This window comes from Haliaeetus albicilla, chromosome W, assembly GCF_947461875.1.
Source record: "Haliaeetus albicilla chromosome W, bHalAlb1.1, whole genome shotgun sequence".
Lineage (NCBI taxonomy): Eukaryota > Metazoa > Chordata > Aves > Accipitriformes > Accipitridae > Haliaeetus > Haliaeetus albicilla.
The window spans coordinates 23,991,929-24,007,133 of record NC_091515.1 but is presented as its reverse complement, the minus strand read 5'-3'; the positions used below and the strand labels follow the sequence as shown (position 1 = coordinate 24,007,133).

Sequence of the window (15,205 nt, the reverse complement as noted above, 5' to 3'; positions counted from 1 at the left end):
TGCTGACTGATGATAAAATTTATGGGATAGCAGTGCTTGTCCAAACAAGTCAGGTTTGGGTGTATTAAAACCGACGATTGCATTGGCTACTACCAGTCGATCCACGCGCGCATTACCTTCCACAATAAATCCCGGCAACGTTGTATGGCTACGAATATGATCGATAAAAAATAAGTCTGTTTGTTTTTCTAATAACGTCCATAATTTCAAAAGTGCCATAAACAGCTGCTTATTACTTACAGTTTTTAGCAAGGATCTATGCATACGTTTGACTACCCCAACGACATATTGAGAATCCGAAACAATGTTGACAGGTGTTTTATCCCATTTTTTGAAAACAGAGCATACGGCTAATAGCTCAAGCACCTGTACTGACCCTTCTGACAGAACGACTTCAGATTTCCAGGATCCATCCTGAAGATATACAAATCCCGCTTTACCTGTTCTGCTGCTAGCATCAGTAAAAACGGTAATTGCTTCCAGTGGGCTTTCACTGCAAATAGAGCATGGTTCCATTGTCAACATTGTTTTAAACAATGGGTGAGGGGGATAGTGATTGTCCACTTCCCCCTTAAAACCCATCAGAGCTACTGCAAGGCAGTCATTTTTCATCATGGCATTATTCACAATATCAAGCGACATAGGCAAAATAATTTTGTCCGTTTGCTTCCCTGAAATTTGTGTCACCCTTGCCCCTGCCTTTTGAATGCACATTCCCAGGGCTTCAATTCTAGTGACTACCGTTTTTGACATGTTAGCAGGCAAGAATATCCATTCTATTATTATCAATGGGTTTTGTTCCTGTCGCTCATCCCACTGGCCCAAAATTCCTGCAACTTCCTTATCTGAGTTATATACATATAAATTTATGGACAAATCAGGAACGTATCTGCCAGACATGGATGATGTGATTTTCTGTTCAATTGCTGCCAAGGCTTGCCGCCCCGATGCACTTAGTTGTCTTGTAGAAGTTAAGCTATCGCTGCCCCGCAATAAATCCAGCAGCGGCTGTAAGTCTGTATTTGTAATACCACAATAAGGTCGAATCCACTGTAGGTCTCCGACAAGTTTTTGTACATCATGTACGTTTCAAATGCCTTGGTTGACCACACTAATAACACGTTAAAGGGCCTTTGTGTGGACCGCTGTCTCCTTTTCCCTGTTGCACCATTGGTCGTAACACTACAGCGAGTGCTGCAGCATGAGCTTCAGCATGTATTTTTGCTTTCTCTTGTTCTTGTATTATAGTAGCCAAATCCTCGTTTGCATTATTTGAATCAGGGTATATGCTAGGTATAATTTGTTCATGTTGAACGGCGGTATCTGGGGGCTGGTTTCTCGTAGGCGGATTTTTACTCGCTTCCTGATTCTGTAGGGTTTCCTTTAAGCGTACAGTTAGGGAGGCTTGGGAACTGTCAGATGGCTGATTAATATCGGCAGTCCCAGGGAGTGGAGCAGAAGTCAAGGGCACAGGAGCAGGTGGACAAGCTCCAAAAAGTCTCTCTCGCTGCATTGTGTTTTTCTCCCCGCTTTTCCCTTTCGCTTGTGGTTGGAGAGAGAGCAGCAAAAGCAGACGCAGCCGCTTTACGATCTGCTTTCATTTCTTGCAGAGTTGTCTTAATCAATTTCCATAAAGTTGCAAGACCTTTAACTTCTTTAGACCCGTCACTAATTTCATCCCATAGGGAGGTTCCGATAGCTTCCCAGGTACTAAGCTCAAAAGCTGTACCCACACTAATCAAAAGGTTTCTGTCCTTGCTCCATTGTAGAAGCCACTTTAAACAAGCTTTATCATATTTTTTGCCTCTCTCTGAGAGTATATGTTGGAGGAGCTTAACTACCGCTTCTTCTTCTTTGGAAAGCGCAGACCCCATCTCCTTCCCCGACCGCTCACCTCCTTTACGGGCGAGTCCTTTTTAATATCCATCTCTGTTTTTTCAACCAGCCTCATAAATGTCTTTACGGCTGCCTTTTCCTTCGCAGATGCTGCGATACCCATGCCGCCTTTTATCACGTAAGCTTATGATTCCTGCCTCTCTCGAGCAGCCTGGCGCTTTTCTTCTAAGCCCACCGGCATCCGCGGCAATCTCCCCCGCCTTTTCAGTCGTTAGTGTTCCCCTCTTGTTCCTTACCGGATCACGTCAGAGGTTGCCAGATGTAGAGAAATTCCATGCAGGGACGGACGACAGGACACCAATATGATGATCAAAGTCGCCAGTTTATTGAGCCTAGCTGATCATTCTTATACAATTCTCCAAGTTCCTAAGAAGCTTTGATTGGCTGCTGCATGCAAGCATTTAGTGTCCACACGCACAAGCATAAAATGTGATTGGTTATATCGACACTGTACACGCATATAAACGTAAGATATAGTTGGTTATACTCACTCTGTACACGCGCATAAACATAGGACATAATTGGCTATATTAACTAAAACATGCGAAACTTGTCTCAGTCTAATTGGTCAAGATAAACTGCCGAATTGAGGTTGTTTGTGCCAAGTTCCCTTTATTGTGGAATGTGCACCTGTGTTTTTCTAATTGGGTTCTTTCTTTTTCTGTCTTCCTGTTTATTCTTTTCAAGGCCTTCTAAAGGCGTCTGCAATGCTCTTGCGACCATGAGCTACTTTCAGGCCCAGTAACTAAGTTCCATATAATTGAACCCTACACAGGAGATGTACTTTTAACAGAGACACTGTGTGCAGCACATCAGTCCAAACACAGGAGCTCTTGAACATCTGCAAGACACCTCTCATCAATACACACTGAATGTCTTTAGCTATCCCAGAGTGCAGAAGGGGTTAGTAGAAGAGTAAAAAGGTAATGTAGACTGTGGATTTTTAACCAAAGGAGGGCATCTAACATTACAATGTGGTTAAATTTTTTCCAGCATTGTTTCAAACATGCCAGTCAGAATTGGATGTTACTGTCCATTTTTTTGTGGGGTGGTGGTTTTTTGTTTGGTTGGGGTTTTGGGGGTTTTTTTTTGTTTGTTTGCTTGGTTGGGGGGGGGTTGTTTGTGGGGTTTTTTTTGTTTTTTGTGTTTTTTTGGTTTGTGGTTTGTTTTTTTGGGTGGGTTGGTTTTTTTTTGGTTGCTATTAATGCAAGTCAGTTATCCCTGTGGGAGCAGCTCGGAACACCTGGCATTTGTTTTCAAGAGTGACCACTAGAATTTGTTGTGCTGCATGTTTGCCAAGCCTTTGAAGAACTAGTTTCACAAGGTCAGGTTGGAGGATGGCCTTGTGTAGGCCTAGGAAGATGTGGCTGAAGACAGTCACGAGTATGTCTATGGAATGTTTTTATCTTTAACTGTTCTGAGGACTGGCAAACATCCCAGCTGGGCCAGATATGCCCTCCTGTATTAGTAGTATTGGCTGTATGCCGTTAGTTCTTTCTAGATCTTTGTTGAAACATATATAAGTTGGATTCTTTTGTGAAGTAAAGGGAATCTTGCACAGAGAGCTTGAGCACTTGATTGAGTCGCCGCAATCCCAGGAAAGAAATAAGTCTTGTGTTCTTGGTGCAGAGGCTGCTACCTGATCTACTCTTCCATTTCATACCAGACTGACCCTAGCAAACACTTTCTCCATACTGCAAGGAGGCCCTCATTTCCTGCCTAGAATCCTCAACTCTTCCCATTGCACTCCTTTAACTATTCACAAACAGTTTCACAAGCAGAGGGGTCAGTTTCCTTAGGAAATTAGGACTTAAATAAAATAAAGCTACTTTAGCTTAGTAAACAATCCTCCTTAATGGAGGTTTCCCTAGGAGGCAATTCAAAGCACTTAAGTTAGGCCTGTTCTCTCTCCCCATAGAGGAAAATCTATTCTCCCTGCACTGAAGTCAGCTGTTGCAATTACTCCACACAGTAACAATTTTCGACAGAGTTCTCCAAAATCCACCTTTAGAAAAGGTTGCTAACTGTTCTCTTGAACAGAATATAAAAAGCTACATTGAAATTTTATTTTTCAAAAAACTTCACTGCTTTTTTTTTAGAAAAATACTACTATATCTAAAGGCAGAACGTATGTATCTAAAGGAGCTAGCTAACTTACCTTACAAAAAAAGGTAAGATTTTGTTGCTACAGTAAAGTAGTATTAAATTTTAAACCCATTCTTTTTAACTAAACTTCAGCATGACACCAAACAAACAAAGAAACAAGAAATAAAATTATTCTCCAACTGCTGGGGCTACTTCCAAAACCCAAATTTAAGAACAGTCTAAGGGATCTTAATTCCCTGAAATAGTAAAAGGTAGAAATGCCTTTTACACTAAAGCATGAAATGTCTAGATATTCAGCTATAAGTTAATAAGACTAGAGCATTCTTCCAGCTAGTATTTCTGAGAGAGATCAGCATAAGAATGACTGCTGAAGGAAAAATTAAACCAAAACACAGACTTGTAGGAGATTTTCGTGGAATTAAAAAAAAATTAATAATACTTTTCACCAAGTAAAGTACTTACCTGACATTTTTCCCTTGTTCTCTCAACATCTTCACTAGATCAGCTATGGGGTACTGAGCTTTTGCTGCACACAAACCATAACCTGAAAGAATTTCCAAATTTTAAGCTATTTTTTATGTTTCAGTGCAGACAGAATAGTTATGGGGAATAAGTGTACCTTCCACACAAACAGAAGCTCTCATAATTAAAAATAAACAAAAAACCAATATATACATCAGATACTTATATATTCCCAGGGGAGTTTCAGCCTGACCACTATAATTCAGTAGCTGAATATGGCTTTTAGCAGCAAATAATCTTTTCAGTCTTTCTATCTGAATTAATTCAGCAGAGCAATAAATAAAGCCCAGGAAGAAAATGCAGAGTATAAATTATTAATGGTGTCCTCAAGGTTTGACCACAGGAGCAAGAGACAAACTCCTTGAAGAGGTTTGCAAGCTTTGTTTGAAACAAAGTTAACTTCCCAAATTAGAACCCCATCTCACTGATGTTTTCATTTAAGCTGAAGCAAAATGAAAGACTACTTCAGTTTTTAGCATTCTCCTCATTCCGATGCTAAAATATAATTTAACAAAATGGTTGTGCCATTCATTTGAAGGAAAACAAGTCTTGAACTACTCCCCACCTGACTTCTCCTAACAGGAAATGTGCTATTGAACTATATAAGCCTATGGCCAACATAAGAGTTTCAGAGCACTCAGGATTTTGGTTTTCAGGTTTTTTCTACTTTAATTCCAGTATTTATTGGATACTAATTAAGTTTGAATTTTTTTTCTGCAGGCTTTTTGACAAAACAATGCAGAATTGAGCAAGTAGACAAGAAGCATAAACAAAATCCCCTCTTTCAGTAACTTAAGGGACGGATATTTTGTTATTTGTACCATTGGTACTGTGGTAGTGCTTGGAAACTCGCATCACAACAGCTGTACACAAAATGAACTGTAAATATAATTTACGAAAGAGAGCCTCTGTCCTGAAGAATTTAAAATCTAAGTAAATAGGACAAAGTTTGAAAAGACACACATGAGGAAAAATAAAGTGACGTACACATTTCTACACAGAGGAATGATGACTAACCTGTGAACAAAAACAGATCCCACAATCCCAGTTAACATTTGACATGCTGCTGCTATGTTGCAACTGCAAGACAGGCTACAGGGTTTTTGTTTTGGGTTTTTTTTTTGTTGTGTTGGTTTGGTTTTTTTTAATAATACATCCTCTGAACATCTTGCTGTGTGAGTCAAGAGTGTCTTACCAGGAGTAATAATAACGTTATTGGCTTCCTTTATCACTTCAATTGCATTGTCCACATTGATTTCCGTGTGGGTTCCAGTAATTTCCATGGGCTCCCCATCAGTTGTTGATGTGGTGCCATAGCCCCCTAGAATCACATTTGCAAGGGAACGGTTCATAGCCTGAAAGACAAGAGTTTTCTGATCAGTTAAAGATGAAATCCAAAAACAAAGGAGAGGAGATGACCACAAATAAAACTTCTGAAGATATTAAAACCTTCCTGACAATAGTTTTTGTCTGCTGGTTTTGCCTGTTTTCAACTCAAAACTTCTTAAAACAGGCTCCTTAAAACATAGACCTAGATTAAAACAGCAATAGCCAAACATCAGCTTCTAACACATTACACATGTAACGAGATCATCAGCATTTCCCCAAGGCAAAGAACAAAACAACACAAATTAAAAAAAAATCTCAGCAAATATTGGAATCTTTCTGTTCTTAAAAGGGAGGGCTATAAAAGAATGCATATTTGGTGAGAGGTTTTTATTTTCATATATATATATAAATAAAATATACACACAATTTTTGCAAGATATTTTCTTTAGTTCTTGAGCAATTCAACACATAAGCACAGAACTGCTATATAACAGCATGGAAGCCACATATCTCTTAGAGATAGCACAGAAGCAAAGCTCCTACAGCAAGACAGAAAAGAACAGAACAAAGCTAAGTAGCCACACCAAACTAACCAAATGCTAACTCAAAACAAATTGTAATGAACTGAAAGGGGCCATTAACTTACTGTCAGAGCACCAAAGGGGAACAAGAGATCTTAAACTAGGAGCTTTAAGAGAACACATCCTGAAAATTTGGCTCTGTAGATACATAGCCAGGAAAAGCAACTGGCTAAATGCTTTTACTGGCATGTCTCCTTGTGAGCATGGTCCCAAAGCAATAACTGGAAATAGGCAAAATTGCAGTAAACAAAACTTTAGAAGCAGGAAAGGAACAGGATAAATCGCTTCTTTAAACAAACATATGTGTCATACATCTGCTGTGCTAGCTCAGAAACCACAGCAAAATTTAAGAATGGATCTGGAGAGGCACACATACAAGCAAAAGGAAACACCCACACAAAAGTATGCTTCCAAGTGTCCATTTTCCACTGACATTTCAAATCATGCAACTCCACAGGTTTTTGCTATAGCCTGAGAAGATGTGTGATTCTGTGAAATTCCACATCTAGCAAATAAGCACAACAAAGATGTTAGAACTTTTGTTTATTCTGATACATTGTGAGGGACCAAGAGACCGTGAGAGACTGGCAACCATTTTGTCTCAAACAACCAAGCAGGTAGCCGCAAGCAGCCAAGACAGGACATGCCCTGCAGAGGTGGGGTAGTGAACTGTTTCTGGAAAGCTTTCTAGAAGTTGTGCCTCAAAGAGGCTTTCTGGCGATTGTCTTTCTGGGAAGTTTTCTAGCGGTTGTGCTTTGAACATTTTGCCACAGGTTTGGAGTTTTGCCACAGGCCCTTACCACAGCAGTTGTGTAAACAAGTTAAATGGGATAAGGGGGCATCAGTGACACCCCACCCCCCACACACACCCTCCTCAAGAACTTTCAAGAAAACACCACGTGAAGAGCTCTTGGAGGAGGGTATAAAAGGAGGGGAGACCAACCCCAGGTGCATGCCCGCTGCCTGAGGAATCCAGACAGCTAATACCGAGACTTTTTCTTCGCTGGATCCAAGGGTAGTGATACTTACCTCTCCTTTTTTCTCTTTCTTATCTCTTCTCTTCCTCCTACCTTGTTGTTAGGAATATTTTGCTACGGCTGTTAGGTGTCAAGTTTTTTATTCAAAATATCTGCTATGACAAATTTAGCCACGCTTGTGTTATAAGTTAAATAAAACATATTTCAAGCATTTAGGAGCTATTGTCGTGACTCCTGCCCTGTGATTCGCTGAGCGAAACGGGGTGTTGAAATTTTCCCTGTCCCTCCTGAGTCGTTGTCATGACTCCTGTGTGCAGCAACAGACTATCTAAAAGATAACCTCCCCCGAGCCCACCGAGCAGAACAGAACATACTGAGACAGGAAGCCAAAGGAACCTTAACAGATATAGTAGATATATGAATGTGGATAAGAATTGTTTAATAATTATCTAGCTTATAATGAAGTTAAAGAAATTTCAATAGAGGTAGACATGGCCCAAGGGGATGAGAGGTGATGTTTAACGCTTGCATTGTTGAGGCTGGCTGGGACAGGAGATAGTCCCTGATAAGAAGCAGAAGTCGACCCCAAGAACCAGCCAAGACCAGCCTTGTGATTTGGATAAATGCCAAGGAGCGACTGAGTCTGCGCAGGGACAGAAGGTTAAGAGTTCACCGTGAAGAAGACATACAGCCTTCATCTTCATGAACCCCAACGACCACCACAAGGAGGCATGGCGCAGTTGGGAAGAACTTAGGGAAATGACTTCTTGGAACTAATTTTAATATGAAGCGGGGATAGGTCATGCCTATGTATAGGCGTATTGCGAAACTCTGTGTATATGTAACACTTGACTGTATAAATTTAAAGTGAACTGCCAAATCAGGCGCGCACGACTTTGGTGGGACTACCCCCCGTGCTGCCCAGCGCTGAATGAACATACCTACTTTACAATCTCACTGATTGTGGAGTCTGTTTTCCGCACGTCAATACATCATCACCATTTCAGATATGGTAAGGCAGGCACACAAATGCAGGCTCTGTGAAATCAGCATCTTTCACCTGAGACGGGGAACCAAAGAAACCATAGCAGATATAGTAGATATATGAATGTGGATAAGAATTGTTTAATAATTATCTAGCTTATAATGAAGTTAAAGAAGTTTCAGTAGAGGTAGACATGGCCCAAGGGGATGAGAAGTGATGTTTAACGCTTGCATTGTTGAGGCTGGCTGGGACAGGAGATAGTCCCTGATAAGAAGCAGCAGTGGCTCCAAGAACCAGCCAAGACCAACCTTGTGATTTGGACAAATGCCAAGGGACAACTGAGTCTGCGCAGGGACAGAAGGTTAAGAGTTCACCATGAAGAAGACATACAGCCTTCATCTTCACGACCACCAGACGACCACCATAAGGAGGCACTGCGCAAGCGCAGTTGAGAGGAGACTATGGAAATGACTTCCTGGAGCTAATTTTAATATGAAGCGGGGATAGGTAATGCCTATGTATAGGCGTATTGCGAAACTCTATGTATATGTAACACTTGACTGTATAAATTTAAAGTGAACTGCCAAATCAGGCGCGCATGACTTTGGTGGGACTATCCCCTGTGCTGCCCAGCGCTGAATGAACATACCTACTTTACAATCTCACTGACTGTGGAGTCTGTTTTCCACATGTCAGTTTGGCAAGCCAGGCAGGAGACTCTCTGCTCGGCTGCGGGACCGACTGCGGAGCGGACGCCCCTCGGCGCGCCCTGAGCACTTTCCTCGGAGGAGCCTCCGCTGCCAGCCACTCACCGTGGGAGCAGACAACAACCTCCTGAAGCCGCGGACCAAACGGTATGTTCTACAAGGGGAGCCTGTAAAAGTACGGGCCGGGGCAGCTGGTAAATCGCACAGAGACGTCTGGCGTGCAGCGTAGTCCCCGTATGGGAGGAGGGTACCCTGTATGGTAACCAGGGGGGATTTGCTGACCGATAGAGTGACCACCAGCGATCTTGGGGGTAGATCGAGCAAATCCGGGGTGACCGCTGCATCCCAGTATTGGGAGCCAGGACGGACCTGTCGATGACTGGTATATAAGAGGCAGGAGAAGGGTAAGCGCACCCCCTCGCAATTGCGCTTGGTACATTTTTGGGGTAAGTGGACCCCCTTGCAATTGCGCTTGGTACATTTTTGCAGCTGCTGAAAGGTTGTCAACTGGAGCAATGATTGTATGATATGAATGTTTGGAAATTTAATGTTAAAGATTTTGTGTGAGAATGTGAAAATGTTATGTTGAGATTTATATGTGTATATATGCTTGTTAATGTGTAAATGTCTAAAACTGTGGATTGAATGTTTGAGTAAAAGAGACACAGCTCAGCTGCGGAGCGTGTGTGGAGTTCTGATCCGCAGTTTCGTAACTCCACAAGGGGTACGGCCGGAGACAAACGAAGTGTGACTCACTGATGATTTGAAACTTGAATTTATATGTTAGCATTGTAATTGTAAGTTTGAGTTTGATTATCTTAATCATTTTGTGGTGTTGGTATAAGAAAGTCCCTGTATGGTGCATCGGATAAATGTGGGTATTTGAGTGGTGTCTTTTACATCCAGGAAATGAGTGTATGCCCTCATATGTCCTGGAATGTGTGTGGTGTAAACAGAGGTTGCAAATAGATTGTGGCGGGGATATTAAATGCCCTGAGTGTGGGGTTTGGACTCCTTGGGATAAGAGGGAATGAGCTACGTACACAGTTGGAATTGTTTGTGGTTGGAGAGATAGCCGAAATAGTGAAATTGGTGTGTGGAAAGGAAAATTTAATCCCGGAATTTGGGACATGTGAGAGAAAAACCGGGAGAATTCTATAAAGAGGTGTAAGAAATAATTTGCATGGAATCGTATTAAAAGGAGAAGTAATAAAATGGGAAACAATGAAGGGGGAATATTGAGGAAGAGTCCTCTGGGTTGTGTTATTACCCACTGGAAAGATATTGTTGGGACCGGAGGTACGGAAAATAAAAAGAACCTTATTAAATATTGCAATCAGTAGTGGCCGTTATATAAGTTAGAAGGTGATGCTAAGTGGCCACTTAATAGGTCAACAGATTATAATACTCTATTACAACTAATGCTGTTTTTAAGGAGAGAAAGAAAATGGGATGAAGTTTCATATGCAGACATGTTTTTCACCCTCCGAAACCATCTGGAGTGGCAAAGGGACTGTGGAATAGTACCCCCACAGGACCCCATGGTGCTTGCACTTGAGCGAGAGAACAACAAGGAGCTTAGAGGTAAACTGAGGCGGTGTTGTTCGGCATGTAGTATTGGACAAAGATGTACAAAGACAAATAAAATCCATCAGGTACCAGAACAAGATCTAACTGATTTGTTTAAGCCTCCCCCTCGACCACAGGAACAGGATGCAGACTCGGATAGAACTCCAACCCCCCTGGACAGCCCTGTATCTTCCCGTACTAGGAAGAAAACTACCTCAACAGCTTTACAAGCACCTCTCCGAGAGGCGGTGAGGCCGGATGGTGGGACAATGTTAATCAAAGTACCCTTTTCTACTGCTGACCCAGGGGAATGGAAAAAGGTTGCTAAAGATTATAGGAGTGATCCAGTAAGTGTAACTAAATATTTCCAATTTATTGTAAAACAGCATAACCCTGATTGGAAGGATATACAGCTATTATTGGAATATATGACCGAGACAGAGAAACAGCTGATTTTAAAAACAGCAGGGAACCTAGCTGAAGATCATTATAAGATCACAGGAGGGGACGTTAAAGAATATTTCCCTCTCCAAGACCCAAAGTGGGATGCTAATAGATCTGCACATATGGAAAGATTGCAGGGGTATCAGGAGTGGATTACAAAAGGAATGGAGAGGGCAATCCCCAAAACTATAAATTGGTCAGCTTTATATGCAGTCAAACAGAGTCCTTCCAAGTCTCCATCTGAATTCCTGGATCGATTGAGGGATGCAATGCGCCACAACACACCGCTGGATCCTGGGTCAGAGGTAACAATACAACAATTGGTCTCCCTGTTTTTGGGTCAATCTACAGGGGATATAAGGCGCAAACTTCAAAAATTACGCCCTACAGAGGGTAGGAATTTAGAAATATTATTGGATGAAGCATGGAGAGTATTTAGTAACAGAGAAGAAGGATATAGGCAGGGGCAAAGGAAATTAATGGCTGTTATCCAGGAAGAAAGAGAAAGAGGGCCTAGGCGAGGCTTGCCCCGACTGGGCAAGGATCAATGTGCTTTGTGTAAGAAATTCGGTCATTGGAAAAAGGAATGCCCAAAGAACAAGAAGGAGGATCAGGGGGCTTAAACAGGAAGAACAGTAGCCCATGTGGAGGGAGATTGACGGGAACCTGGGGAATCTACCCTAGCGGATCCACTGGTTATAATTAAGCTAGGGAAAACACAACAAGAAATAGAATTCTTGGTAGATACGGGGGCAACATACTCGGTTCTGAACCAAGCTTTGATGCCCCTGGGAGATGATTATGTCATGGTGAAAGGAGCAACTGGTCAAAGTGAAAAGGCATATTTTTGTAAACCTTTAGAATATAAATTAGGAAAACAGTGGGGCATTCATAAATTTTTATATATGCCCAACTCCCCAAAGGCACATTTGGGAAGGGACTTGTTGGAACAATTGGAAGCAAAAATTGTATTCAAAAAGGGAGAAATTACTCTGGAGGTAAAAGATCAGCAATATATTCAAATATTGAGCCTAACCTTAACCAGTCTCCCCCTAGAAGGAAGCATTAACGAGGACAACTTAAAACAAGTGTACCCGGGGGTATGGGCTACCGATGCACCTGGAAGAGCGAAAAGTGCCCCCCCCGTTGAAGTTAGGATCAAGGAAGGCCGAAAGCCGGTAAGGATTAAACAATATCCCCTAAAGAAGGAAGACAGAGAAGGAATTCGGCCGGTGATAGAAAAATTTTTGCAGTTGGGGTTACTAAAAGAGTGTGAGTCTGAATTCAATACCCCTATATTACCTGTTCGGAAGCCCGATGGGTCATATCGGGTGGTCCAAGACTTACGGGCGGTGAATAAGATAACTGAAGATCTTTACCCGGTAGTGGCAAACCCATATACCCTGTTAACCGTATTAACACCTGAATTGACTTGGTTTACTGTTTTAGATTTGAAGGATGCTTTCTTTTGCCTCCCTCTCCATGAAGCCAGCCAAAAATTATTTGCATTTGAATGGGAAAACCCCAAGAGTGGTCGAAAGACCCAGCTCACTTGGACGGTGTTGCCACAAGGATTTAAGAATAGTCCTACCATTTTTGGCAATCAGCTTGCAAAAGACTTAGAATCCTGGGAAACCCCGTCTGAGGAGGGAAAACTGTTACAGTATGTGGATGATATCCTGATCGCCACCAAGACAGAGAGAGATTGTATGACATGGACGGTGAGTCTGTTGAATTTCCTGGGACTTCAAGGGTACCGGGTATCCAAGAAGAAGGCACAGGTAATACAACGCAAAGTGAATTATTTGGGCTATGAAATTAGTGCAGGACAAAGAACTATGGGACAAGCCCGTAAAGAGGCAATATGCCAAACTCAGAGACCCCAGACAGTGAAAGAGTTACAAACTTTTCTGGGAATGACAGGGTGGTGCCGATTGTGGATCTATAATTATGGATTGCTTGTTAAACCACTGTATGCGCTAACAGCCACTGAGCAGAAACACCTTGGGTGGAACAAGGAGACTGAACGAGCCTTTGAGCTACTGAAAAAGGCTTTGATGTCGGCCCCAGCCTTGGGACTCCCAGATGTAAGTAAGCCGTTTCTTCTTTACTCACACGAGAAGCAGGGCATTGCCCTGGGAATATTAGCACAAAACCTGGGTCCATATCGACGGGCTGTTGCCTACCTCTCTAAGCAGTTAGACACGACTGCGAAAGGTTGGCCTGGATGCCTGCGGGCGGTTGCAGCTGTGATACTAAACATACAGGAAGCCCGAAAGTTTACTCTGGGCCAGAAAATGACTGTTTTAGTGTCTCATACAGTATCAACAGTACTGGAAACAAAGGGTGGACACTGGCTCTCTAGCAGGATGACGTGGAGATTGTAGTCACTAACATTGTCAACCCAGCTTCTTTTCTCAGCGGGAACACAGGAGAACCAGTACATCATGACTGTTTGGAAACCATCGAAGCAACATACACAAGTCGCCCAGACCTGAAAGACAGCCCCATGGGAAACGGAGAAACCTGGTTCACAGATGGAAGCAGTTACGTCCTAAATGGTAATCGACATGCGGGATATGCCATCACCACCAGCCAAGAGGTAATAGAATCAGGGGCTTTGCCCATGAACACCTCTGCACAGAAGGCAGAAATAATTGCTCTAACCCGCACCCTGGAATTGGCCCAGGGCAAAGTTGTGAACATTTATACAGACTCAAAATATGCCTTTGGAGTTGTACACGCACATGGAGCAATTTGGAAGGAGAGAGGACTATTGAATTCCCAGGGGAAAAATATCAAACACGCAGAAGAAATTCTGAAGTTACTGGAAGCTGTCCAGCTCCCTAAGAAAGTAGCGATTATGCATATTAAGGCACACCAGAAAGTGAGCTCAGATTTGGAAAAAGGGAATGAGCTGGCAGACAGAGAGGCAAAACAAGTGGCCAGAACAAAGGTAAAAATAGAAGGGGCTTTAATTCCTGATAGACAAATCTCCCTAAAAGGTAAGCCAGAATATACCAAGGAAGATCAGAAACTTATTACAGATTTAGAAGGGTCATATAATGAAGAAGCGTGGGCTCATACCCCACAGGGAAAACTAATCATTCCCTCTTGCTTACTGTGGCATTTGATACGGGAGGAGCATAGGAAAAGACACTGGGGGACAGAGGCTCTGTATAAACATTTAATAAGAGAAATTGTGGCTAAAAATTTATATACCACAGTGAGACAAGTGACTCAACAATGTGATCTTTGCCTCCAGACTAATCCTAAGAATACCCCCAAACTAGAAATGGGTCAGATTGGGAAAGGTAATGGGCCTGGAAAGCAATGGCAAATTGACTTCACAGAACTTCCAAGAAAAGGGGGGTATTGATATTTACTAGTATTAACTGATACCTTTTCAGGTTGGCCAGAAGCATTCCCAACAAGAACGGCTAAAGCCTGGGAGGTAACTAAAATATTAGTGCAAGAGATAATACCACGTTTCGGGGTTCCAGCAACCATGTCCTCTGACAGAGGACCACATTTTGTCTCAAGAATAGTACAACAAATTAGCCGCCATTTAGGTATAGATTGGCAACTTCATACTTCATATCACCCCCAGTCGAGTGGTCAAGTGGAAAAAATGAACCACTTAATCAAACAGCAAATTGTGAAATTGGGACAAGAAGCAAATCTAACATGGCCTCAGTCTCTCCCTTTAGCCCTTCTGCGTATACGAACAAGACCAAGGGCAAGGGAAGGACTGAGCCCCTTTGAAATGTTATATGGAAGACCCTATGAAATACAGAAAGGGGTGTCTGTGCAAGCTAGGGACGAAATTGTGACCTCTTACATGGTAGCATTAAGTAAACAGCTCAATAAAATCAGGAAACATGTGGTAGAGACTTGAGAGAGAGGTTTAGATGGACCTGTACATAATATACAACCTGGGGATTATGTATATGTAAAGTCTCTTACAGAAAAAACCCTGGAACCACAGTGGGAAGGACCATTCCAAGTACTACTCACCTCCTTTACTGCAATCAGAATCAAGGAACAGAACGCTTGGATTCATCACACCAGAGTGAAAAAGTCACCCAA

At 42.3% G+C, this 15,205-nt stretch overlaps 1 protein-coding gene across 1 annotated transcript in view; it reads right to left on the bottom strand.

Annotated features, from left to right (window-relative positions):
* Window positions 1-350: 350 nt before the first annotated feature.
* LOC138683390 (NAD(P) transhydrogenase, mitochondrial-like) overlaps window positions 351-15,205 on the bottom strand; it is a 38,336-nt gene continuing 23,481 nt past the window's right edge. The window contains 2 exon segments of the mRNA XM_069775103.1: window positions 351-493; window positions 5,621-5,879. Coding sequence (XP_069631204.1) covers window positions 351-493; window positions 5,621-5,879 — 402 coding nt within the window.